This window comes from Cetorhinus maximus, chromosome 17 (assembly GCF_964194155.1).
Source record: "Cetorhinus maximus chromosome 17, sCetMax3.hap1.1, whole genome shotgun sequence".
Taxonomy (NCBI): Eukaryota; Metazoa; Chordata; class Chondrichthyes; order Lamniformes; family Cetorhinidae; genus Cetorhinus; species Cetorhinus maximus.
Genome location: NC_135895.1, coordinates 4,388,332 through 4,412,960, shown reverse-complemented (window position 1 = coordinate 4,412,960; position 24,629 = coordinate 4,388,332). Strand labels below are relative to the sequence as shown.

At 47.7% G+C, this 24,629-nt stretch overlaps 1 protein-coding gene across 1 annotated transcript in view; it reads right to left on the bottom strand.

Moving 5' to 3' along the window:
* The window catches only part of col24a1 (collagen type XXIV alpha 1), a 721,848-nt gene extending 697,864 nt beyond the window's left edge, over positions 1-23,984 (bottom strand). The window contains exon 1 of the mRNA XM_078561886.1: positions 23,839-23,984. Coding sequence (XP_078418012.1) covers positions 23,839-23,984 — 146 coding nt within the window. The remainder of the gene's footprint in view (positions 1-23,838) is intronic.
* Between the last annotated feature and the right edge of the window lie 645 nt (positions 23,985-24,629).

Here is a 24,629-nt window from a genome sequence, read left to right as displayed (position 1 = left end):
ACGTATTCATCTGCGCTATTCTCCTATTTCTGAGCTCGCTAGCACGTGGCACTGGGAGTAATCCAGAGATTACAACCCGAGAGGTCTTGCTTTTTAATCTGCTGCCTAACTCCCTGAATTCTTGATGCAAGACCTCATCCCTCTTTCTACCTATGTCGTTGGTACCAACATGTACCATGACCTCTGCCTTATCACCCTCCCCCTTCAGGATGCCCTGCAGCTGTTCAGTGACATCCTGGACCCTGGCACCAGGGAGGCAACACACCATCCTGGAGTCACGTTGACGGCCACAGTAGCGCTTATCTGTTCCCCTGACTATAGAATCCCCTATTACTATTGCTCTTCCTCCCTTCCTCCCCTCCTGTACAGACAGGCTGCTTGTGGTGCCAGAAGCTTGGCTCTGTCTGCACTCCCTGGAGGAACCAGCCTCCAAAATGGAATACCGATTTGCGAGCGGGACCCCAGGGGCTGAACTACCTGCCTGTTTCTCTTGGACCGCCTGGTGGTCACCCATTCCCTTCCTTCCTCAAGTCCCTTCATCTGCGGTGTGACCACCTCTCTAAACGTGCTATCCACGATGCTCTCAGACTCGCGGATGCTCCACAGTGTCCCCAGCCGCCGTTCCAGCTCTGAAACCCGAGCTTCCAGGAGCTGCAGCTGGACACACTTCCTGCACACACGCTGGTCCCGGGCACTGTAAATGTCCCCGGCTTCCCACATGGAAAGCTGCAGGTTAACTCATGTTTTATTCAATGCTCACACAGCCTCTCTGTCCTTATATTCTATGCCAATGCTGTATAATTTCTATCATTCTATAAGATATGGAAAGTCTCCAGTAAGAAGCAGGGAAAAGGTTTAATGACTTTTTTCAGTTTTATATTGCATGAAAGCGAAGGCAACATCTGAACTGAGGCAGTTTCATTTCTTGTTACTGCAATGGATGGAAATGGCTTAAGGGCATAATAAAACTGGAATTCCAGAATAAAGAAATAAAGGACGACAACCGCAATGACTTTCTAGGGCACCCAAACTCTGATACCGAGGATAATGAAGACGCCAAAATTCTATGGAATAATCATTAGGAGTGTTTGCAATTTGCTGAGTGCTACGATAGGAAAATATAATTAGGGTATGGAGAGTAAGCACAGCACATAAAACCTCTTGGAAGCAGATAAAGCACAAACTAAGATAAACATACTGTTAGGAGCAAGCACAGATGGAATGGAAACAGGCTTCTTTTGAAAAAAAAGAGAGAAAGGGACATCGGAAGTTTAGTGAGAATGTGAGGGGAAAAAATTCTCTGATGAAATTCAGACAGTTGCAGGAGATTCCTAAGATCACAATAAGAACAATGAAGACAATACAAGAGCTTGTCATAAAGGATAAACCTCAGGCAATGCAAATACACCAAAAAGAAGAGCCTGTTGATGGGTGCAGCAGCTCAGATTACAGATACCATGAGGAATGATAAGGCTCAAAATAAGTGGGTGGAAATTGGATATTACCTTTAATCACAAAGACCATTTGGAAAGTTGGGAGATAATTATAACCGTGTCGTTAATTACAATCTCGATGATACAATGGCTCCAGGAGTTGTTATGACTACATAAAAGGGGGTAGGGGAAGGAGCGGTACTAGCCACGTCTTTATACGTCCACAAAAGTTCCAAACAGGATGCAGGTTCTGGAAGAAACAGATAGCTTCAGTTCTCAGCACACAAAGTAGGGGCTCAGCCATCATATCCCCATCTATAGAACATGCGAAGATCCATTACAATCGAGCAATTCAGACATTGAAAATTAGTCTCAAATCTTACAAAAGTTTTATACGATGGCTCGCATTTCCATTGTAATTTTGAGGAAACGGAACAGCAACATATTGTCCTCTCCAACTCCCCCTCCCATTCTCACTCTGACTTTTTTTTTAACCATCGTTGTCTTCCTATACACCTCGCACTAAACTCAAAGCAAACTTCACCAAACACCGGGTGTAAAATAGGTCCAAAACATGCTAGTTTTTCAGTGGGACAACTTGTGCTACACAAGTGCTGGACAAAGTTCATCTCCAACAAGAGAGAATCTAACCATTTCCCTTTGACATTCAATGGTATTACCATTGCTGATTGCCCCCACTATCAACATCTTTGGGGTCACCATTGACCAGAAACTGAACTGGACTAGCCATATAAGTACTGCAGGTTCAATACAAGAGCAGGTCAGAGGCTAGGAATCCAGGGGCAAGTAACTCACCTCCTGACTCCCCAAAGCCTGTCCACCATCTACAAGGCACAAGTCAGGAATGTGATGGAATACTCTCCACTTGCCTGGATGAGTGCAGCTCCATGGCAACTGGTGGAATTTTAAAAAACCAATTAATAAAAATTTGGAATATAAAGGTAGTCTCAGTAATGGTGACCATGACAACTATCGTCGATTGTGGTAAAAATCCATTCTTTAGGGAAGGAAATCTGCCATCCTTACCTGGTCTGGCTTACATGTGACTCCAGACCCACAGCAAAATGTGTTGACTCCTTTTTGCCCTCTGAAAGGGCTTAGCAAGCCACTCAGTTCAAGGGCAATTAGGGATGGAAAACAAATGCTGGTCTTGCCAGGGAAACCCACATCCCGTGAAAAAAACAGAGAAAAGAAAATAACACTCAAGAGAAACCGCTCAACTTGCTGTTTTCTTCAGTTTCAGTCTTTCCATAGTTAACGTTAGGAACAATGCGCCAAATAATTTTTCCAACAGTATCTTTCAAGTCATCTGCTAATATTTTTCCAGCTCCTGGTTACAGATTCACTCACAGCTTTTCAAAAATCCACCAGGGGAATGTATACATGTTTGGAAACATTAATTCTTAAACCACATTCAGATGACAATGTGCAGTGCTGCTCTGCATGCTGTAAAAAGGGCGGAGAGGCATTGAGGAAAGTTCAAGAAAGTTTCAACAGAACTAGAACCGGGGAAGTCATAAATATCAGTAAAGGTTGAACAGACACGGGCCCTTCTCCCTAGAAAAGAGAAGGTTGAGGGGTGACCTAATAGTGGTCTTTAAAATCATGAAGGTGTCTGAGAGGTTAGACGTAGAGAAGACGTTTCCAATTGTAGGGGAGACAGTAATTATAAGATAGTCACTAATAAATCCAATCGGGAATTCGGGAGAAACTTCTTCGCCCAGAGAGTGGTGGGAATGTGGAACGCGCTACCACAGGGAGTGGTTGAGGTGAATAGCGTTTAAGGGAAATCTGGAAAGGAATAGAAGAATATGCTGAAAGGGTGCGATGAGGAAGGATGGGAGGAGGCTCATGTTAGGTATAAAGACCAGTTGGGTTGAATGGCCTGATTCTGTGCCATATTTTCTATCTTTAAAGGTTGGGGTTTCAGTGAATGGTACTCAATGAAACAAACTCATTTTAACAGCTGAAGTAGTGAAGGTTCACTGAAGTATATTGTGAGATTAGACCACAATGTTACAGCAAGACCCAGTGCAATGTTAATGAGACATTAAACTCTTTGGCCGGAAATTTTCTCCCCACCGGTGTCGGCCGTCATGGCGGGCATGAGTGGACAATATGGCGGGAAGGCCAAAAATCGGTTTCACGCCGTTGTGAAGCCAGCTTGCGATCGTCCACTCCGCCCGTTAATGGTGGGGGGGCCACATTTCCCAATGCCGCACATTGGAAATGTCAGTTTAATACATCTGCATTTCATTTTAAGCCCAGCTCGCCGGAATTACCCCCCACCACCCGCCCCCCCAACCCCACCACCCCCCAGGCCGGATCAACCGAGCACCTCGGCGTACAATCACACCGACACGATTGACAAAAGCATTTAAAAGGTGTCCGCTTGGCGAGCTGCACTTGGAGAGGAACTCGGAGGTGAGCGCACACTAACGTTGTGCAGCGCTCACGAGGGACTCCTCGTGGACTTCAAGATTGAGGCGCCGCGCGTTCAGTTGAGGGCACAGGTAAGTCACTTTCTCCCGGCTGGCTGACAGTGCGGTGCCAGGGCAAGGGCTGCCCTGCAGTTGCAGCAAGCTGGGGAGAGAGGTCGGCGGGGCAAGGGCTGCCCTGTGGTTGATGATAGTGAACAAGTATGTGTGGGAGGGGTGTGGGGCTGGGGTGGGGGGAGGGAAGCAGCCAGGCATTAGGGAAACCTCGTGTAAAGTGACCTTTCTTGCGCAGCGGAGACAGCTCAGGCGCAGCCGCATTGACTTGCTTAGAGTCGGGCCTCGAGCCTATCCGCCCACTCAAGCAATGCAAGGCCTGAAAGTGCCACCAAGTTCTCCAGAGCTTTTCACCCCTCGGGCACAGGCTGCAAGCTAATGTGTGTTTTAGTGGACAGCAGAACAGTTGGATGACTGGGCACGTTGTACAACCTCTTTGCAAAAGTTGGCCATGGAGCAATCACTGGTGGAGGTGCTCACAGCCCCTTGCAATGTCATCATCCTGGTTTGGACCAGTCTCCCCCAAGGTTCAAGCTAAAAGTGCAGCCTTGCAATGGTGGGTTAGGCGAATGCCTGCGCCTGAGCTAAGTACCCATTGGTCAGGTGGAGTGAGGCGGAGGTGGATGGGGTTATGGGTAGCCATGTAGCACACTAAACTCTGCCATCCAACTGGTGGCCAACACTCTCCGGGATGCATTAAGGGGCCTCCAGGCTTATCCAAGAGAGGTCCTTAGTACACCCATGCTAACTCATGCATCTGTCTCTTTTATCCTGCAGGAAGTGTACGTCAGCTTACTAGCTGTAAGCATCATGACCTACAAAGATCGGGGATAAAGGAGAAGAGAGCAACAGAGGCGCCTGGCTGAACAGAGGGAGGAGCTGCACTCTCAAGAAGGGGCAGCTGGGGCTCCCGCACATGCCACTGCAGAGCCACAGTGAGCCCTCGTTGGTCGGCGCCTCGCTAGACCCAGGGTCTATAGATGGTGCTTGTCATTCCTGCAGATGACCGAGAGCCAGTGTCGCCGAAGACTGTGCATGTGCCAGGAACTGGCCGGTCACATCTGACACGTGCTGCAGGGATTTGGCACCACCGGGACATGAAGGGTATCCACTGCCTGCGGCCATGAAAGTGACCGCAGCACTCAATTTTGATGCCAGTGGCTCCTTTCAGGGCTCTGCAGGTGACCTGTGTGGGATCTCGCACACCTTCACACACAAATGCATCCAGGAGGTCACAGTTGCCATGTTCGCGAAGGCACACAAGATCAGGAAAGCCAGGACGCAAGAGCGCTGGGATTTGCCCAGATCTCAGGTTTCCCATAGGTGCAGGGTGCCATTGACTGCACTCACACGGCACTCAGATCTCCGTGGCAACAAACGGTCAACTATGTCCACTACAAGGGCATACTTGCTGAATATTCGGCTGGTGTGCGACCACCACAAACGCATCCTACAGGTCTGCGTACAATTCCCAGGTAAGTGTGCACAACTTCTACATTCTCAGTACGTCTCAGATCCCTGACATCTTCCCAAGGTCCAGAGAGGCTGCAGGGTTGGCTCCTCAGGGACAAGAGCTACCCACAGAGGACGTGGCTGATGACGCCTGTGCAGCAGCCTCAGACTGCAGCAGAGCGTAGGTACAACAAGGCTCAGGCTGCAACTCGCAACTTGGTGGAGCAAACCAGCGGGGTGTTGAAAATGCAGTTCCGGTGCCTGGACCGGTCTGGTGGAGCCCTGCAATACAGTTCGCAGAGGGTGTCACACATCGTTGTCGCTTGCTGTGCCCTTTACAACCTGGCGCTGCAACGGGGAGAGGAGCTGGCTGGCGAAGAGATGGAGGAGCTGCACATCTCCTCCGATGCGTAGAATGCTGACAGGGATGTGGGTGAGGGGGTCCTCAAAGGCGAGGATGACAGTGATGAGGCCATCGCAATGGCCAGATGAGGCAGACATGCTTGGGAGGCCCTCATAGCTGCTAGATTTGTGGAGGATGATGATGACATGCAGTGAGGAGACATCATAGATGCTCACATCGCATCTGTGAACGTTTGACTCCTGTCTGGCTGATGGCAGTGCACATACTATCTGTGATAAGGCTCCTGTCATGCAGATGTAGCAGATGCCCATAGTCCCTACATTCCAGGAGGACGGTGACAACATGCAATGGGGACACTCCATAGATCCTCATGTAGCTGATGTGAATGTCTGACTGAAGATGAGAAGGCATGTGTGTGGGTGGTGAGTGGTGCCATGGACAGTATGTGGACACAATCTGCAGGGCAGGTGAAGCTGTGTGTGAGAGTGAATGGTGATGTCCCTTGAGCTGGCAGTGAGTGAGATCCCTGTGGATGTGTGATGGGTTTGTGAGTGTGTGAGTTGAGATTGATGAGAAGGGTAACTTACCCCGATTGGAACGGAGGAGAATCATTCATCACCTTCAGGCACTGGGTGGCTGTCCTCTTTTGCAGGGCATTGTTGCTGACCACCACTGCCACCACCTCCCATGTTGGACGTGTCACCCTGCTTGCTGGCCTTCGTCTGGAAGCGGGGGGTAAAGAACATGGTGGCGGGCCTGCACTGCGTCTGGTAGGTGCTCAAGGGAAGTGTCGCTAAATCTAGGGGCAGCACATTTCCTCCCTTTGGCAGCCATCAGTTCCCAGCAGCTTCACACCCTTGAAGAGTGCAAGTTCTGTGCAGGGGCGGCTTTTAAATACGGCGTCCGGTTTACTGAAGGCCTGAGGTGATGGCAGGGCGGGTGAATTGAGGGTGCCCCGCTAGCCACCCATCGTGTTCCCCGGGAATGCATGATGAATGAGGCAGGATTGGGACAATGTGGCGCGAAAACACGCCATTGCTGCCGGTGTGTAAAATGTCCTCTTTCCCACCTGCTACAGCACTTAGTGCAAATCTGGGACGATCCTGCCCTTTGTCTGAAATATTAGGCTTAACATTCCAGTGTCTTAGCCATAAGTTTGCAACAACAGCGGTCAGGACTGTCAATCCTAGCTCACAAGAACACAAAATATAAGAGGTGTAGACCATAAGGCTCGTCGAGTCTGCTCTGCCATTCAATATGATCGTGGCTGATTTTGGGCATCAACTTGGTCCACTGCCCATATCCCTTAATTCCCTGAGATACCAAAAATCTGTCTATCCCATCCTTAATTGTATTCAATAATGGAGCATCCGCAATGCCAAGCTCTGCCCTTCCACCCACCCCCACAGCCTCTCATGCCCCCTATGCCAAGCTATGACAGTTGTTTCAACAATTTTAATGTAAGTCTGGGCTCTCAGCCAGGCATACATAATGAAGCTTGACATCTATCAGAGTAGTAAAATACCTGCTCCTGAGAGGAAACATTGGGCTGAATCATCCCAGGTTTGCACAAGGTCTGATAGCGGGCGGGAAAAATGTTATTTTACCAGCCAGCCGCAATGGCGGGTTTTCACGCCATATCATCCCATTCCCACTTCATTAATTATGTTGCTACAGGAAACAAGCCGCTTTGCTGATGGTGGGCGGGGGGCCTCCAATTTGCCCCCCACACCTTTACCTCACTGCTTCCTCACGCAGGGCGCCATATTTAAACTGCAGCCAAACACACGCTTCTCAATGCTTGCGGCCCAGGACTGCTCTGGTGAAGACAGGGTTCCAAAAGCCAAGAGGAGTCCAGCCCCCTGATTCAATGACACATCCCTGGGACATCTTCTGGACACCATGGAGGCCCCGCCATGATATCCTCCACCCCCGCTCTGGCCGCAGGAGGCCCATCAGTCTCATCACTCTGGCTTGGAAGGCAGTGGCAGGGGTGGCCAGTGCCAATGCTGCACACAAGAGATCAGCCATCCAGTGCAGAAAATGGATGAATGATCTCAACCATGCCACCAGGGTAAGGCAACCATCTTACCTCTCTAAACTCACACGCTAACAAGCCCATCACATATTCACTGGCATCTCACTCACTGCCAGCTCAAGGGACATCACCACTCACTCTCTCACACACACATACCTTCACATCTCCATCTGGCCTCATCTCCTCTGGAGACTGCCTCCTCGGCCCTCACCATCTTGAGACCACTTACGCAGATCAACCAATGGCTTGTCTGGTAGGTAGAGCTCTTCCCGTGAGCCCTTGCTAAAACTGATGTGGTGTTGCTTGTGAAGCCTGGCGCTGGTGACTGTGAGTGCTGCCCAAAGCAAGGTAGACGAACAAACCTCGAACTTGCCAGGTGCACGTCACTTATGCACAGTTGTGAAAGGCATCAGCGTGTAATCACGCCGACGCGTCCAGATGATCCAGCGTGGGAGGATGATTCCAATGAGCAGGGCTTATAATTAGATGCAAATGTATTAAAATGACGTTCCTGACGTGTGGCGGAAACGCAGCCCGCCATTGATGGGTGGCGCGGACAATCACAAACTGACTTTACTGTGTGACACTGATTTTTGGCCTTTGCATATTTTCCCCCTCCCCACACCATGATGCCCGATGTCAATGGGGCTGGAAAATTCTGGCCATTTTTGATGGACAGATCAGGCTCTTTGATCCCAGTTTCCAATTTCACAATGTTTGTTAACACAAGTTAGGTGGTTTCAAGGGTTTGTGGTTTTTGTTATTGATACTTTAAAGGGCCTAGATAATTGACACTTTTGATAGCTTGTAGTGTAGAATTTATTTCATACATAAAAGAACATTATGAATGGATTACTCTTTTTCAATGTTTTTTTTTACATATTCCACTGCACACTATATGGTTAATTGGTTCTCGAAAGTGTATGGTCAAGTGTAGGTCAATGGATGTAATTGCCATAGTTTGGCATAGGGTGCCTGAGTGGCCAGGGGGGGGATGGATGGAAGTGCAGAGCTTGGCATAGAGAACTTGAGGGGCCATGGGGGAGGGTGGAAAGACAGAGCCTGGCATGGGAGCCAAGAGGGGTCATGGATGAGGCATGGGGAGTATTTGGAGAGTGAGGGGTGAAGGCTGGAGGGCTCTTGTGTTTTGATTTTAAGTGGAAAAAATTCCCTTGACACTGAGGTGGGCCTTAAAACAGCCCACCTCCGTACCCAGCAGCCCCTGTGTCTGCCTCAATGCTTCTTCCAAGTTCGACTGGCCCAACTCCAGCCTGCACCCATCCCCCAGCAATGAAGATCCCACCTTTTCCTGAGGAATGCAGGCCGAGCTGAGAATTTTTCCAGCTCCTGATACTTTGTCTCAAAGATAAAAATCCGGGTCTATACGTCCCTTCAGTTTTCTTAGCGCATCATAACTGATGGTGGAAAATTGGCCTTTCTCACGTGCTTTGAAAGAGAGAACATCTGGCCCATGTTTAATCAGTTAGAAGAGCCACTTAGTCAAGTGCAAAACAAACTTTGAAAATCACCAGCTTTATTTGAGCACACAATGATTTAGGATGTGTGTCTGGCATTTGTTGGTTCAAAAATTAATTGCAGAGAGAGACGTATAATAGCCTCAAGTATTTATGTGCATCTTATTTTTGAATATTCCTTGTAGCTATTTTTGCTGAACAGGAGGGGGAACGTTATAAAGACTCAAGAGGAGGTGGTGGCGCAGTGGTATTGCCACTGGACGAATATTCCAGAGAGCCAGGGTAATTCTCCGGGGATCCGGGTTTGAATCTCACCACGGCAGATGGTGAAATTTGAATTCAATAAAAATCTGGAATTAAAAGTCTGACGATGACCATTAAACTATTGCCAATTATTGTAAAAACCCACCTGGTTCACTAATATCCTCTAGGGAAGGAAATCTGTTGCCCTGGTCTACATGTGACTCCAGGCCCATAGCAATGTGGTTGACTCTCATATGCCCTCTGAACAAAGGCAATAAATGCTGGCCCAGCCAGCAACGCCCACATCCCATGAATGAATGAAGATGATGGAGCACACAATGAGCCATTCAGCCCATCTTGTATGTAAGTGCTGGCTCTTTAGAAGGAGCTATCCAATTAGATCTGCTTTTCCCCCCATGGGTAAAATCCTTCCTTCCAGTATTTATCCAATCCCCTTTTGAAAGTTATTATTGAATCTGCTTCCACTACCCTTTCAGGCAGCGCCTTCCAGATCACAACATCTCACTGAGGGAAAAAATATTCTTGGAAAAACTCAGCAGGTCTGGCAGCATCGGCGGAGAAGAACAAAGTTGACGATTCGAGTCCTCATGACCCTTCAACAGAACTAAGTAAAAATAGGAGAGGGGTGAAATATAAGCTGGTTTAAGGTTGGGGGGGTGGAGGGGGATGGGGGGGAGAGAAGTTGGGGGTGGTGGGTGGTAGGGACAAGCAAGCAGTGATAGGAGATGATAATCAAAAGATGTCACAGACAAAGGAACAAAGAGGTGTTGAAGGTGGTGATAATATCTAAAAGAATGTGCTAATTAAGAATGGATGGCAGGACACTCAAGGTACAGATAGCTCTAGTGGGGGTGGGGTGAAATAAGACTAAAAGGACATAAAAGGTATAGATTTAAAAATAATGGAAATAGGTGGGAAAAGAAAAATCTATATAGATTATTGGAAAAAACAAAAGGGAGGGGGAAGAAACGGAAAGGGGGTGGGGATGGAGGAGGGAGTTCAAGATCTAAAGTTGTTGAACTCAATATTCAGTCCGGAAGGCTGTAAAGTGCCTAGTCGGAAGATGAGGTGCTGTTCCTCCAGTTTGCGTTGAGCTTCACTGGAACAATGCAGCAAGCCAAGGACGGACATGTGGGCATGAGAGCAGGGTGGAGTGTTAAAATGGCAAGCGACAGGGAGGTCTGGGTCATTCTTGCGGACAGACCGAAGGTGTTCTGCAAAGCGGTTGCCCAGTCTGCGTCTGGTCTCTCCAATGTAGAGGAGACCGCATTGGGAGCAACGAATGCAGTAGACTAAGTTGGGGGAAATGCAAGTGAAATGCTGCTTCACTTGAAAGGAGTGTTTGGGCCCTTGGATGGTGAGGAGAGAGGAAGTGAAGGGGCAGGTGCTGCATATTTTGCGTATCCATGGGGAGGTGCCGTAGGTGGGGGTTGAGGAGTAGGGGGTAATGGAGGAGTGGACCAGGGTGTCACGGAGGGAACAATCCCTACGGAATGCCGCCGGGGTGGGTGAAGGGAAGATGTGTTTGGTGGTGGCATCATGCTGGAGTTGGCGGAAATGGCGGAGGATGATCCTTTGAATGCGGAGGCTGGTGGGGTGATAAGTGTTTCTGAGAGGGAACATGTTTCTGAGAGGGAGGAGAAGGTGTGAGGGCGGATGCGCGGGAGATGGGCCGGACACGGTTGAGGGCCCTGTCAATGACCGTGGGTGGAAAACCTCGGTTAAGGAAGAAGGAGGACATGTCAGAGGAACTGTTTTTGAAGGTAGCATCATCAGAACAGATGCGACAGAGGCGAAGGAACTGAGAGAATGGGATGGAGTCCTTACAGGAAGCGGGGTGTGAGGAGCTGTAGTCGAGGTAGCTGTGGGAGTCGGTAGGCTTGTAATGGATATTGGTGGACAGTCTATCATCAGAAATTGAGACAGAGAGGTCAAGGAAGGGAAGGGAAGTGTCAGAGATGGACCATGTGAAAATGATGGAGGGGTGGAGATTGGAAGCAAAATTGATAAATTTTTCCAGGTCCCAACGAGAGCATGAAGCAGCACCGAAGTAATCATCGATGTACCGGAGAAAGAGTTGTGGGAGGGGGCCGGAGTAGGACTGGAACAAGGAATGTTCCACATACCCCATAAAGAGACAGGCATAGCTGGGGCCCATGCGGGTACCCATAGCCACACCTTTTATTTGGAGGAAGTGAGAGGAGGTAAAGGAGAAATTGTTCAGTGTGAGAACAAGTTCAGCCAGACGGAGGAGAGTAGTGGTGGATGGGGATTGTTCGGGCCTCTGTTCGAGGAAGATGCGGAGAGCGATCAGACCATCCTGGTGGGGGATGGAGGTGTAGAGGGATTGGACGTCCATGGTGAAGAGAAGGCGGTTGGGGCCAGGGAACTGGAAATTGTTGATGTGACGTAAGGTGTCAGAGGAATCACGGATGTAGGTGGGAAGGGACTGGACAAGGGGAGAGAGAAGGGAGTCAAGATAACGAGAAATGAGTTCAGTGGGGCAGGAACAGGCTGACTCGATCGGTCTGCCGGGACAGTCCTGTTTGTGGATTTTGGGTAGGAGGTAGAAGCGGGCCGTCCGAGGTTGGGCGACTATCAGGTTGGAAGCTGTGGAGGGAAGATCTCCAGAGGAGATCCTTTGTTCCTTTGTCTGTGACATCTTTTGATTATCTGCTCCTATCACTGCTTGCTTGTCCCTACAACCACCCCCCTCCCACCCCCCCCAAACTTCTCTCCCGCCACCCCCCCACTCCTTAAACCAGCTTATATTTCACCCCTCTCCTATTTTTACTTAGTTCTGTTGAAGGGTCATGAGGACTCGAAACGTCAACTTTGTTCTTCTCCGCCGATGCTGCCAGACCTGCTGAGTTTTTCCAGGTAATTCTGTTTTTGTTTTGGATTTCCAGCATCCGCAGTTTTTTTTTATCTCTGTGAAAAAATATTCTTGTTGTGTCGCCTCTGGTTCCTTTGCTGATTATTTTAAACCTGTGTCTTGTGGTTACCGAACCTTCTGCCAGTTAGAGCACTGGAGGGAATAGCATTATTGATCAAAGAAGCGATTTTACTAATGGAAGAGGATGATGAGGTTGAGGGGCCAAAGACAGAATCTATTTGGTTTGAATTAAAGATCCAAGGAGGAGCTCCGATGTTACTGTGTGTCTCCTGTAGGCCACCAAAGAATGGAAAGGAGATAGCGGAGTAATTTTTAAAAAGCAAATTACAGAAAGAGCTATAGATTAGTGACAATGGGGGACTTCAATTAACCTAACATAGACCGGAATAGTAACAGTGTAAAGGACAAAAGCAAGATGGAATTCCCGGAATGGCCATTGCAAGAGGGATAATGCGACCAGCATTCAGGTCTCCTGCAGCCTGGTAACAGATCCCGTCAGTTAAAATTCCACATGTGGTGCAGAGAATCACTGAAGTGGGAACTTCATTTGAGGATGAAGTTGCAGCCTGTCATCGTTAAATATAACATTCAAATTCAAACTGCAAGTGTAAACAGTCGTGTAATGAAGAGAAAGTCAGAGTGATGGGACTCCATCAAAGCAAAGATGTGGGTGGGAGAGCGAGGGAGATTTTAAACAACAGTCAAAGCGTTCCAATATTAAATTAAATCTACATCCCCTGGTATGTATTGCAGCTGTACTCACAACTGCCCAGAAACTGGGTTTAAATTCATGGAGACCTTTGATGATTTCAAAATATTACTGAACTAAGCTTCTTTTATTAACATTTCATATGACATGTGATTTGAAATAGATCAATTAACAAATAGGAATCTACACAAGCATTTAATCAATTAGACCCAAATGAGCTCATTCTTTTTTGATTAAGGTCATTACCCTTAATCTTGTCTCTCCCCTGAAGTTCTCCAATCGTCTTCATTGACACTCTGAGATCTCTGTACTTCTCCAATTCTGGACTTCTGCACATCCCTGATTTTAATCAATGCACCTTTAGCAGCCCTGCCTTCAGCTGCCTGGGCCCTAAGCTCTGGAATTCCCTCCTTAAACCTCGCTGTCTTTCTCTACCTCTTTCTCCTCCTTTAAGAAACTCCCTAAAATTTGCTTCTTTCATCTGTGCAAATATCTCCTAATGTGGCTCATCAATCTTCACTCATTTCTCAGCTCATCTGCTGGTGAAACCCTCACTTATGTATTTGTTACATCCAGAACCAACTATTCCAATATTGTCCTGGCTGACCTTCCACCTTCAACCCCCATAAACTTGAGCTCATCCAAAACTCTACTGCCCTTATCCTAACTTGTAACGTCCCATTCACCTCTCACCCCTGTGCTTGCTGACCTCCATTGGCTCCCGGTTAAGGAACACCTCAGTTTAAAAATTCTCCTCCTGGTTTTCAAATCCTTCCAAGGCCTCACCCCTCCCTATCTCATGCAATGTCCTCCAGCCCCACAACCCTCTGAGGTCTCTGCAGTCCTGCAATTCTGGTCGCTTATGCATTCCTGATTTCCATCGCTCCACCATTGGTGGCCGTGCCTTCAGCTGCCTGGACCCTGAGCTCTGGGATTCCCTCCCTTCCTCAAACCTTCCACCTCTCTTGCCCTTTCAGATGCTCCTTAAAAGTTACCTCTTGACCAAGCTTTTGGTCATCTGCCTGTAGTAATGATGGTTTTATTTAGTGTGTAACGTACCTTTAAGAACAGTACGTGTTAGGACAGATCACATGACCTGTAGTAGCCAGTAGGAGAGCAGCGCGGGCAACCTCAGAAGCCAGTGTAGAGTTGGAGTTGGAGTTGAAAGCACACGTGTAGTTGCTGCTAAGTACATTGTAAATAAACTTAAAGTTCCCACCCAAGAAGTGTCCGCAGGTCAACTCTATCACAAATAGTACAACTCGGCCATCCAACAACATTGCCCTATTTGCTTCTTTCATCTGTGCAAATATCTCCTAATGTGGCTCATCAATCTTCACTCATTTCTCAGCTCATCTGCTGGTGAAACCCTCACTTATGTATTTGTTACATCCAGAGCCAACTATTCCAATATTGTCCTGGCTGACCTTCCACCTTCAACCCCCATAAACTTGAGCTCATCCAAAACTCTACTGCCCTTATCCTAACTTGTAACGTCCCATTCACCTCTCACCCCTGTGGCCCTCAACCGTGTCCGGCCCATATCCCGCGCATCCTCCCTCACGCCTTCTCCTCCTTCCCAGAAACATGATAGGGTCCCCCTTGTCCTCACTTATCACCCCACCAGCCTCCGCATTCAAAGGATCATCCTCCGCCATTTCCGCCAACTCCAGCATGATGCCACCACCAAACACATCTTCCCTTCACCCCCCTTGACGGCATTCCGTAGGGATCGTTCCCTCCGGGACACCCTGGTCCACTCTTCCATCACCCCCTACTCCTCAACCCCCACTTATGGCACCTCCCCATGCCCACGCAGAAGATGCAACACCTGCCCCTTCACTTCCTCTCTCCTCACCGTCCAAGGGCCCAAACACTCCTTTCAAGTGAAGCAGCATTTCACTTGCATTTCCCCTAACTTAGTCTACTGCATTCGTTGCTCCCAATGCGGTCTCCTCTACATTGGAGAGACCAAACGCAAACTGGGCGACCGTTTTGCGGAACACCTGCAGTCTGTCCGCAAGAAAGACCCAAACCTCCCTGTCGCTTGCCATTTTAACACTCCACCCTGTTCTCTTGCCCACATGTCTGTCCTTGGCTTGCTGCATTGTTCCAGTGAAGCCCAACGCAAACTGGAGGAACAGCACCTCATCTTCCGACTAGGCACTTTACAGCCTTCTGGGCTGAATATTGAATTCAACAACTTTAGATCTTAAACTCCCCCTCCCCCCATCCCCACCCCGTTTCTTTTCCCCCCCCACCCGCCTTTTTTTTTAATAATTTATATAGATTCTTCTTTCCCCACCTATTTCCATTATTTTTAAATCTAAAACTAAAACCTTTAGTCTTTCCACCCCACCCCCACTAAAGCTGTACTTTGAATATCCTGTTTTCCATTCTTAATTAGCACTTTTCTCAGACAAAGACCACTACCTTCAACACCTCTTTGACCCTTTTGTCTCTGACATCTTTTGATTATCTGCTCACACCACAACCTCAATGTGTCTCTTCCCCCCCACCCACCTTAAACCAATTTATATTTCTCCCTTGTTGAAACTATGCTTCAGTTCTGCCGAAGAGCCATGAGGGCTCGAAACGTTGACTGATTTCTTCTCCGCCGATGCTGCCAGACTTGCTGAGTTTTTCCAGGTAATTCTGTTTTTATTTTGCCCTATTATCTCCCTGCTCAGTGTCAAATTTTGTTTGATAATTTTTTTTGTTTGATAATGCTTCTGTAAAGCACCACGGGATGTTTTACTCTGATGCTATCGAATTGAATGTTAAAATAAGGAAAAAGGACTGTGAACTCTATGTACTGATTAGGTAGATGAAGGAAGTGACTGTGTTTATCAGCTGCTTCACTGGGCGCTAGGAGGTTGTGAATCAATGCAAGCGAATTTTGCAGAAGACTCACACGGTCCCGAAGCGTTAACTCTGTTTTTCTCCTCATCAGAGGCTGTTAGACCTGCAGAGCTTTTCCAGCATTTTCTGTTTTTGTTTATTATAATTGTGTTGGGAACCAGTCAGCTCTCTTTCTTCTTGAAAATAAAAATAGAAGAACCAAACTGGCAGAATATCTCAGTACAATCCATCTGGCTGTTGCTATCTTTGAAGTTGTGTTTTGTAACACCCTGCCCATTAAAGCAAAGAAAACCACTAATTATTCCCCCAATGATCCCAAGAACTCCTTTGCAATTAAAGGAGGTTCTGAAAAGTTAGGAGAGGCTTTTATGTGGATTCCCATGAATCTTGGTGGGATCATGAATTGTTCTCAAAGGCTTTATTAATGATCACAGTGCATAGCAAGGCTGCAATAAACTGCTGCCTTCAAAATGGTTGCCCAGCTTCATGGGAAAGGGATGACGGTGGATAGGTAATGGCAAACATTCAAAGAGCGCATGGGTGAACTGCAACAATTGTTTATTCCTGTCTGGCGCAAAAGTAAAACAGGAAAGGTGGCCAAACCATGGCTTACAAGGGAAATTAGAGATAGTATCAGATCCAAGGAAGAGGCATACAAATTGGCCAGAAAAAACAACAGACCCGAGGATTGGGAGCACTTTAGAATTCAGCAAAGGAAGACCAAGGGATTGATTAAGAAAGGGAAAATAGAGTACAAGAGTAAGCTTGCGGGGAACATAAAAACTGACTGTAAAAGTTTCTATAGGTATGTGAAGAAAAAATGATTGGTGAAGACAAATGTAGGTCCCTTACAGTCAGAAACAGGGGAATTTATAATGGGGAACAAAGAAATGGCTGACCAACTAAATACATACTTTGGTTTTGTCTTCACAAAGGTGGACACTAATAACATACCAGAAATGTTGGGGAAACACAGGGTTTAGTGAGAGGGAGGAACTGAAAGAAATCAGTATTAGTAGGGAAATGATGTTGGAGAAATTGATGAGATTGAAGGCCGATAAATCCACAGGGCCTGATAATCTACATCCCAGAGTATTTAAGGAAGTGGCCCTAGAAATAGTGGATGCATTGGTGGTCATCTTCTGAGATTCTATAGACTCTGGAACAGTTCCTACAGATTGGAGGGTAACTAATGTAACCCCACTATTTAAAAAGGGAGGTAGAGAAAACAGGGAATTATAGACCAGTCAGCCTGATGTCGGTAATGGGGAAAATTCTAGAGTCCATTATAAAAGATTTAATAGCTGAGCACTTGGAAAACAGTGGCAGAATCAGACAGAGTCAGCATGGATTTATGAAAGGGAAATCATGCTTGACAAATCTACTGGAATTTTTTGAGGATGTAACTAGTAGAGTTGATGAGGGGGAGCCAGTGGATGTGGTTTGTTTGGACTTTCAGAAGGCTTTCGACAAAGTCCCACATAAGAGATTGGCGTGTAAAATTAAAGCGCATGGGATTGGGGGTAGTGTATTGAGATGGATAGAAAACTGGTTGGCAGACAGGAATCGAAGAGTAGGAATAAACGGATCTTTTTCCGAATGGCAGGCAGTGACTAGTGGGGTACCGCAGGGATCGGTGCTGGGACCCCAGTTATTCACAATATATATTAATGATTTAGATGAGGGAATTAAATCTAATATCTCCAAATTTGCAGATGACACAAAGCTGGGTGGGAGGGTGAGCTGTGAGGAGGATGCAGAGATGTTTTAGTGTGACTTGGACAAGCTGAGTGAGTGGGCAAATGCATGGCAGATGCAGTATAATGTGGATAAATGTGAGGTTATCCACTTTGGTAGCAAAAACAGGAAGGCAGGTTATGATCTGAATGGCTATAAATTGAGAGAGGGGAATGTGCAACAAGACCTGGGTGTCCTCGTACACCAGTCGCTGAAGGTAAGCATGCAGGTGCAGCAGGCGGTAAAGAAAGCAAATGGTATGTTGGCCTTCATAGCCAGAGGATTCGAGTACAGGAGCAGGGATGTCTTGCTGTTATTATACAGGGCCTTGGTGAGAGCACACCTGGAATATTGTGTGCAGTTTTGGTCTCCTTATCTGAGGAAGGATGTTCTTGCTATAGAGGGAGAGCAGCGAAGGTTTACCTGACTGATTCCTGGGATGGCGGGACTGACATATGAGGAGAGATTGAGTTGGTTAGGATTATATTCGTTGGAGTTCAGAAGAATGAGGGGGGATCTCATAGAAACCTATTAAATTCTAACAAGACTAGACAGGGTAGATGCAGGAAGGATGTTCCTGATGGTGGGGGAGTTCAGAACCAGGGGTCACAGTCACCATTTAGGACTGAGATGAGGAGAAATTTCTTCATCCAGAGAGTGGTGAGCCTGTGGACTTCGCACCACAGGAAGTAGTTGAGGCCAAAACATTGTATGTTTTCAAGGAGGAGTTAGATATAGCTCTTGGGGTGAAAGGGATCAAAGGGTATGGGGAGAAAGCAGGAGCAGGCTATTGAGTTGGATGATCAGCCATGATCATAATGAATGGCGGAACAGGCTCGAAGGGCCGAATGGCCTACTCCTGCTCCTAGTTTCTATGATTCTATGTTTACTGAACATTCAAAGAAGGAAGGCATAGGACAGAATTTTCTGCCTGTCAGGCGGGCGGGCCCGACCCAATCTCCGGTGGGCGAGGAGCTGATCCCCACTGGAGAAGCAGGCCCTGCCACCATTTTACGTGGGTGGGCCAATTAAGGCCTGCCCAGCGTGATGTCCGATGGGAAGCGCTGTGCGCTGTGCGGGCAGGAGGTATTTCCTAAAAGCGAGAGTGCGCTCTTTCACACATGCGCACGAAGGAGCACACATCTCCCTGAGGCTAAGTGCAGCCTCAGGGAGATCAATGACACTTTTAAAAAGATTAAAAATAGAAAAAAAAATCCTTAAAATGTCCCCCTCATGTCACATGAGATGAGACATGTTCATAAATTCACTAAAACTTTATTAAACTGTTTAAAACCCTGCATGAAACATCATCCTGCCGCTGGATGAGGTTTCATGTTTTCTCTATTTGCTGCCGGGGCTCCTGGCCGACCCACCAACCTTAAGGTTGGACGGGCAGGTCCTTTAATTGTTTAAATGATCCTGTCAATGGCCTCAATTGGCCATTGACAGGTCGGTGGGTGCACAGCTGATTTTGCTGCGCCCCCGCCTTCCTGAAAATTTAAATGGGGCGGGATGACGTCGGGGGTTCTGCCCAACATCATCCCGCGTCATTTTACACGTCAGCGAGCGGGCCCCGCCCCCTGCTCACCGACAGCAAAATTCTGCCCATACAGATCCTTTTCTCGATCTCCAGGATGTTGCAGTCTTCCACTTAGCCAAGGAATTACATTTAAAGTGGAGTCATATCAATAAACACGGAAACCAATCTCCACGCAGAAAGATCCCCCAAAGAGCAAGAACAAGAATGATTGACCAAACGTTCTATTTTTGGATTGAGGAGCATTCTCTATGTCACCATGGATTGAGTACCAAACACATTCACCAGAATGGTACCCATGCTAAAAAAGGTTAAATTATGAGGTCCGCTTGCATAGACTAGGCTTGTATATCAAGTACAGGAGGTTAAGGGGCAATTTAATTGAGGTGTTTGAGATGATTATAGGAGTTGATAAGGTCGCTAGAGAGAAACTATTTCCTGTGCTGCAGGGAGTCCAGAACAAGGGTGGGCAGAACCTTAAAATTCGAGCCAGGCCGTTCAGGAGTGATGACAGGAAGCACCCCCTTCACACAAAGTGGAGTGGAAAAATGGAACTCTCTCCTTTAAAGAGCTGTTGAGGCTGAGGGTCAATTGAAAATTTCAAAACTGAGGTTGATGTATTATTGTTAGGGAAGGATGTGACAAGTTTTGGAATCAATGAAGACAGACGGAGTTAAATAATTGATCGGCTATGATCTAACTGAATGGTGGGGAAGTGTCAAGGGCCTGAATGACTTTCTCCAGTTCCTAACCCTGTCCCTCTTCTTTGAATAATGACCTTTGGGATATTTTACATCTGAAAGGAGATAATAGGGCAGGTGACCAAAAGATTGGTCAAAGGTTACTTGAAAGAGGAGAGAGAGGTACAGATAGAGCCTTGGATTAACATTGAATCCAGGAAAAGTGACAGATTAACGATACACAGAGAACACTGCAGAAGTGCAGGATTTCAAAACCAAAACTTTCCAGTTGATTTGGATGACTTAAAATTCTCTACAAGCAAAGATTCAGGATGTAAAATTTCCAGTTGTATGTACAATTATTACACTCGGGATTGAATCTTTAATCTGGAAGATCGTTTTGCCTTGGGAACCAAGTATTATTTTAGTTCTTTAGCCAATTTTTCTCTCCCGGTCTCCTGGATATTGACTCCTTCACAATGGGGCTACAGTTGGTTGACGTTCACAGTTATCTAGCCTAACTCTTCTTTATGTGTGAATTTAGCATAGTGAACTATTCAACTACAGGAACCATTATAACTGGGATGCAAATTGCAGCTCTGAAGAAGAGTCATACAGACTTGAAATGTTAACTCAGCTGGTCTGCAACTACAGCAAACCTATCATGCAGGTTTGTGCAAGATACCCTGGAAGCGTCCATGACTCCTACATCCCCAGGACATCTCAGATCCCTGACATCTTCCAGAGACCACATATGATGCAGGGTTGGCTCCTCTGGGACAAGGGCTACCCACAAAGGATGTGGCTGATGACTCAGGCCTGCTGAGGGATAACGAGGCTCATGCCACAACCCGGATTTTGGTGGAACACACCATAGAGATCCTGAAAATGCAATTCTGATGCCTGGACAGATCTGGTGGAGCACTCCAGTACACTCCCTAGAGGGTCGCATGCATCATCGTGGCTCGCTGCTCTCTACACAACCTGGCGATGCAAAGTTGGAGGAGACAAAAGTAGGCTGACAAGGAGGTGGAAGTGCTGTACATGTCCTCCATTGAGGAGGAAGTCAAAGGGGATGAGGGTGGTGAGGTCTTGGAAGCCAAGGATGCAGACGATGAGGCCGTTGCACTGGCCAGACGAGGCAGGCGTGCTCGTGAGGCCCTCATTGCCAGAAGGTTCCAGGAGGATGATGACGAAATGCAGTGAGGACACTCCTGGACAAGTCTCCTCCATCGTGGGCCAGTATGAATACGATCATTGCTACTGCTGTAATTTCAGCCATAAACTTCCAGACGACAGTGCATCATTGCATGACTTGCTCACATCGCCCTGATGCTTTGAAGGGTAAGGACACCTCGAGGGCACGTGTCAGTCCTGAGGTATTGTGCTACCTGGAGGAGGTCTTTCCAGCCTCAGACATCAGAAACACGTTCATCCAGTACCCCAGTTACAGCACCAGCCTGAAAGACGCACGGGCACTTGGACAATCATGAGTGTGATAATGGCTGCGTACCTTCAATCTGGCAAGGCTCCTCTGTGAGATCCATTGTGATCAACTCAGCCATGTACGATGTGTTACCTAATTGATGAGAGATAAACATTACTCTTGGGGCAAGGGAGCCGATGACATCCTGCTGGTGTGACAGCACGTACAGAGACTCAGTGGGCCGTGGCACATAAGCTGAAATGACACTCTCATCCGGCAGTTTCAGCTTGGGTTGAACAATTTCATTCATCACATTGCAAGAATAGGGGTGGCACTCCTGAGAATGATGAGGCCAGACCCTTGGCTGTATGACATTGAGATGCCTCCTCTGACATACAAGCAGCATGTCCTCATGGCCAGACCTTGCCCTTGTAAAGTCTAAAATGATAAGACAACATGAAGCCCTCAAGGGTACCCGATTTGCTCATCACACACTCGATCCTATTGCATTAGTCCTCGGCACATTTTGAGAAGCAACGATGAGCAATTCCAGTGCAGGCCTAAAGGCTGATGTGGTCCTCAGAGATCACCATTTGCAAGCAGCATCAGTAACCTGCTGGAGGGTGAAGGCAATGGGATGAATATCACTGTCCACCAATTTTGTGAAAATACCATTCTCCCTGCAATAGTCACAAGTTCAGAGTTGCAGACGCTCAAGTTTGGACATCTCTGGGCCTGCACAAAAGTGTCCCATTGCTTCGTCAACTTGAGGTGGCAAGGCCCTCAGGCTTTGAGCTGAGATCGTCATGTGGCATCTGGGAATGTCTGACACCTGTCTGGTTGAGGGCAGCACAAATCATCTCTGTGAAGAGGCTTATAGCATAGAGACCCTGCTGAGACATAGTGGGCACATGGAGCTTCAGAATACATGAGCCTTCTGCAAGCATCATCATCTGTTGCCTTCAACACCACACCTTCACCTCTCAAGAATGCAAATGAGGTAGGGAAACACCTCCGCCTCAATGGCAGAGCCAACACAGCACATCACGCGACTCGGTGATGCTTCAGTACATGATTCCTGCAGCAACCACCTTTTATATTAAGGTGCAGGCATTACTGATCTGGAGGGTGATGTTGAAATGGGATACTCATTGTGGTCAGAACAGTGCACAGAAGAGAGACCCAGACAGCAACAATTGCCATGAGCATGTTCAGGAACCAAGGTTTCACTCCTGATTAACATTAACAGCTCATCATAAGAAGGAGGCATACACAAGGAGACATGAAATGATTGGGAGCATATTTACATTCATAAACATTATGCACAAGTGTATAACACCCGCGCCCATGTTGTGCAAGTACATCTTCTTCACTTTCCTAACCCTGCCGTTACGTTTTGGTGCTCCCTGGATATCCACAGCGGAGGTGGAGGCAGCCTGCTGACTGCCAAGCCCTGTAGTCTGTGATGATCTTGGTAGGTGTCCTTGGAGGGCTGAGACATGGACGGCCCTGACCCCACTGCTTCAGGGTCCTGCCGTGGGCCAGTGGCACCCTCCTCAGCCTGTGGAGCTGGGGCTGATGGGGTCATAGGAAAAAGGGATTCGGATAGGCCGGGCACTCCCGGAGTTACCTGGGTGAATGGCCCGGGGTGTTGAGCTGCAGATCCCCCTCCCTATGGGTGCCTGAGGACCCCTGGCTGACTCCTTGAGAGGAAGGAGCGGCTGGAGTGAGATTGAAATACCCCGTCCCCCTCTCGTGCCACTTATGGATGTCACCAAGTGCATCAGCGATGGAGTGCAGCTCATGCAGCAGAGCAGGATCGATGTCCTAAACCAAGGTCTGCATGGCGGCTGCCATCCTACCACTGTTGACCTCAGTGTGTTGGCATGCCGATGCTATCACCTTGGGCTGAAGGCAAACAAACTCCTCTATCGTGCCTTGCAATCTGAGGAGTGCAGCGGACATACCTTCCTGATGTTTCCTTGACTGTTGCTTAAGCTCCAACACCTGATTTAGGACTGAGTCCGAGGCTCATCATCTGACTTGGGCTCAGCAGGTTCCTGGCCTCCAGCAGTCCTCCGAGTGCCGGAACCTGGGATGTCCCTGCTGTGGATCAGATAGTGCGCTGTGTTCACCAGATTGTGGCCCCAGGGCTACTTTAGAACCAGGTCCTACCAAGGTGTGTGTCTCTGTACTGGTGGAGAGCGTGAGTGAGCACTGTGATGGGTCTTCTGTGTGGCTCCCCACGGAGTTCTGATCCGAGGTTTCCTTGGGGCTGGGGTCTATGGCCTGGTGTGTTCTTGACCTCGGCAGCTTTCTAGAGGGGCCTGTGAAAGAAAGGAGAGATAATTAGTGCATGGTAGGGGACTGTGAAACAGGAGACATCACTCACAGTATGGTTGCCTGATGGATGTTGTAGTGCAGGGTCCTCACTTGGTTGAGTGCTGCCCACCTCACCATCAGCGCAGGCACATTCCGCATCCTCGCCAGCCAGTTGGATGGCTCTATTCTCAAAAAGTCAGAGAGGACCTTGATCTTGGTGACTCCTCCACCAGCCTGGGACCTCTCTTCTTTATTGTGGGCCAGCTCGTCCTGCATGAAGACGGGTGGAGAGGGTGTGAGCAAGATGCATGCGAGCACAGATAACAAGGATGCCTGTCATGTGTGGGCGGCGAGTGGAGGCCTGGACAGGATAAGGACGCAGGCTCCAGAGGAGATGAAGCCAGATGGAGATGTGAGGGTGTGTGAGCGTGAGCGGTGATGTCTCTTGAGGTGGCAGCAAGTGAGATCCTTGTGAGTGTGTGATGGGCTTGTGAATGTGTGATGGGCTTGTGAGTGTGTGATGGGCTTGTGAGTGTGTGAGATGAGGGTAAGGAGATGTGTGAGAATGAGTGTTGTTTTAATATAAAAAAGAGTGTGTGTGCGTGTGTGTGTGTATCTGTGTAAGTAATTTAATTAAGCTGAAGAAAAGTTACTAGAGACAGGTTATGTGGGACGTTTAAGACATGAAAGGATAGAGTCGTTAGGTGTGCATTTGTAATGAGGTATTATGGCAGGTTTGAGATACAAGTAAATAGGTTGCATCTAACATTTGCATTTTCAGATAAGTTGAGAGTCAATGTCAATATCAAAGGGAAGTCAGAGGTAGCAAGAAACATTTTTGCATCTTACGGGAGTTCCATAGGTAAATACAGTAGGGTAATATACACTTTATTGACCCAAAAGCAGAGACAAAATGAAAGA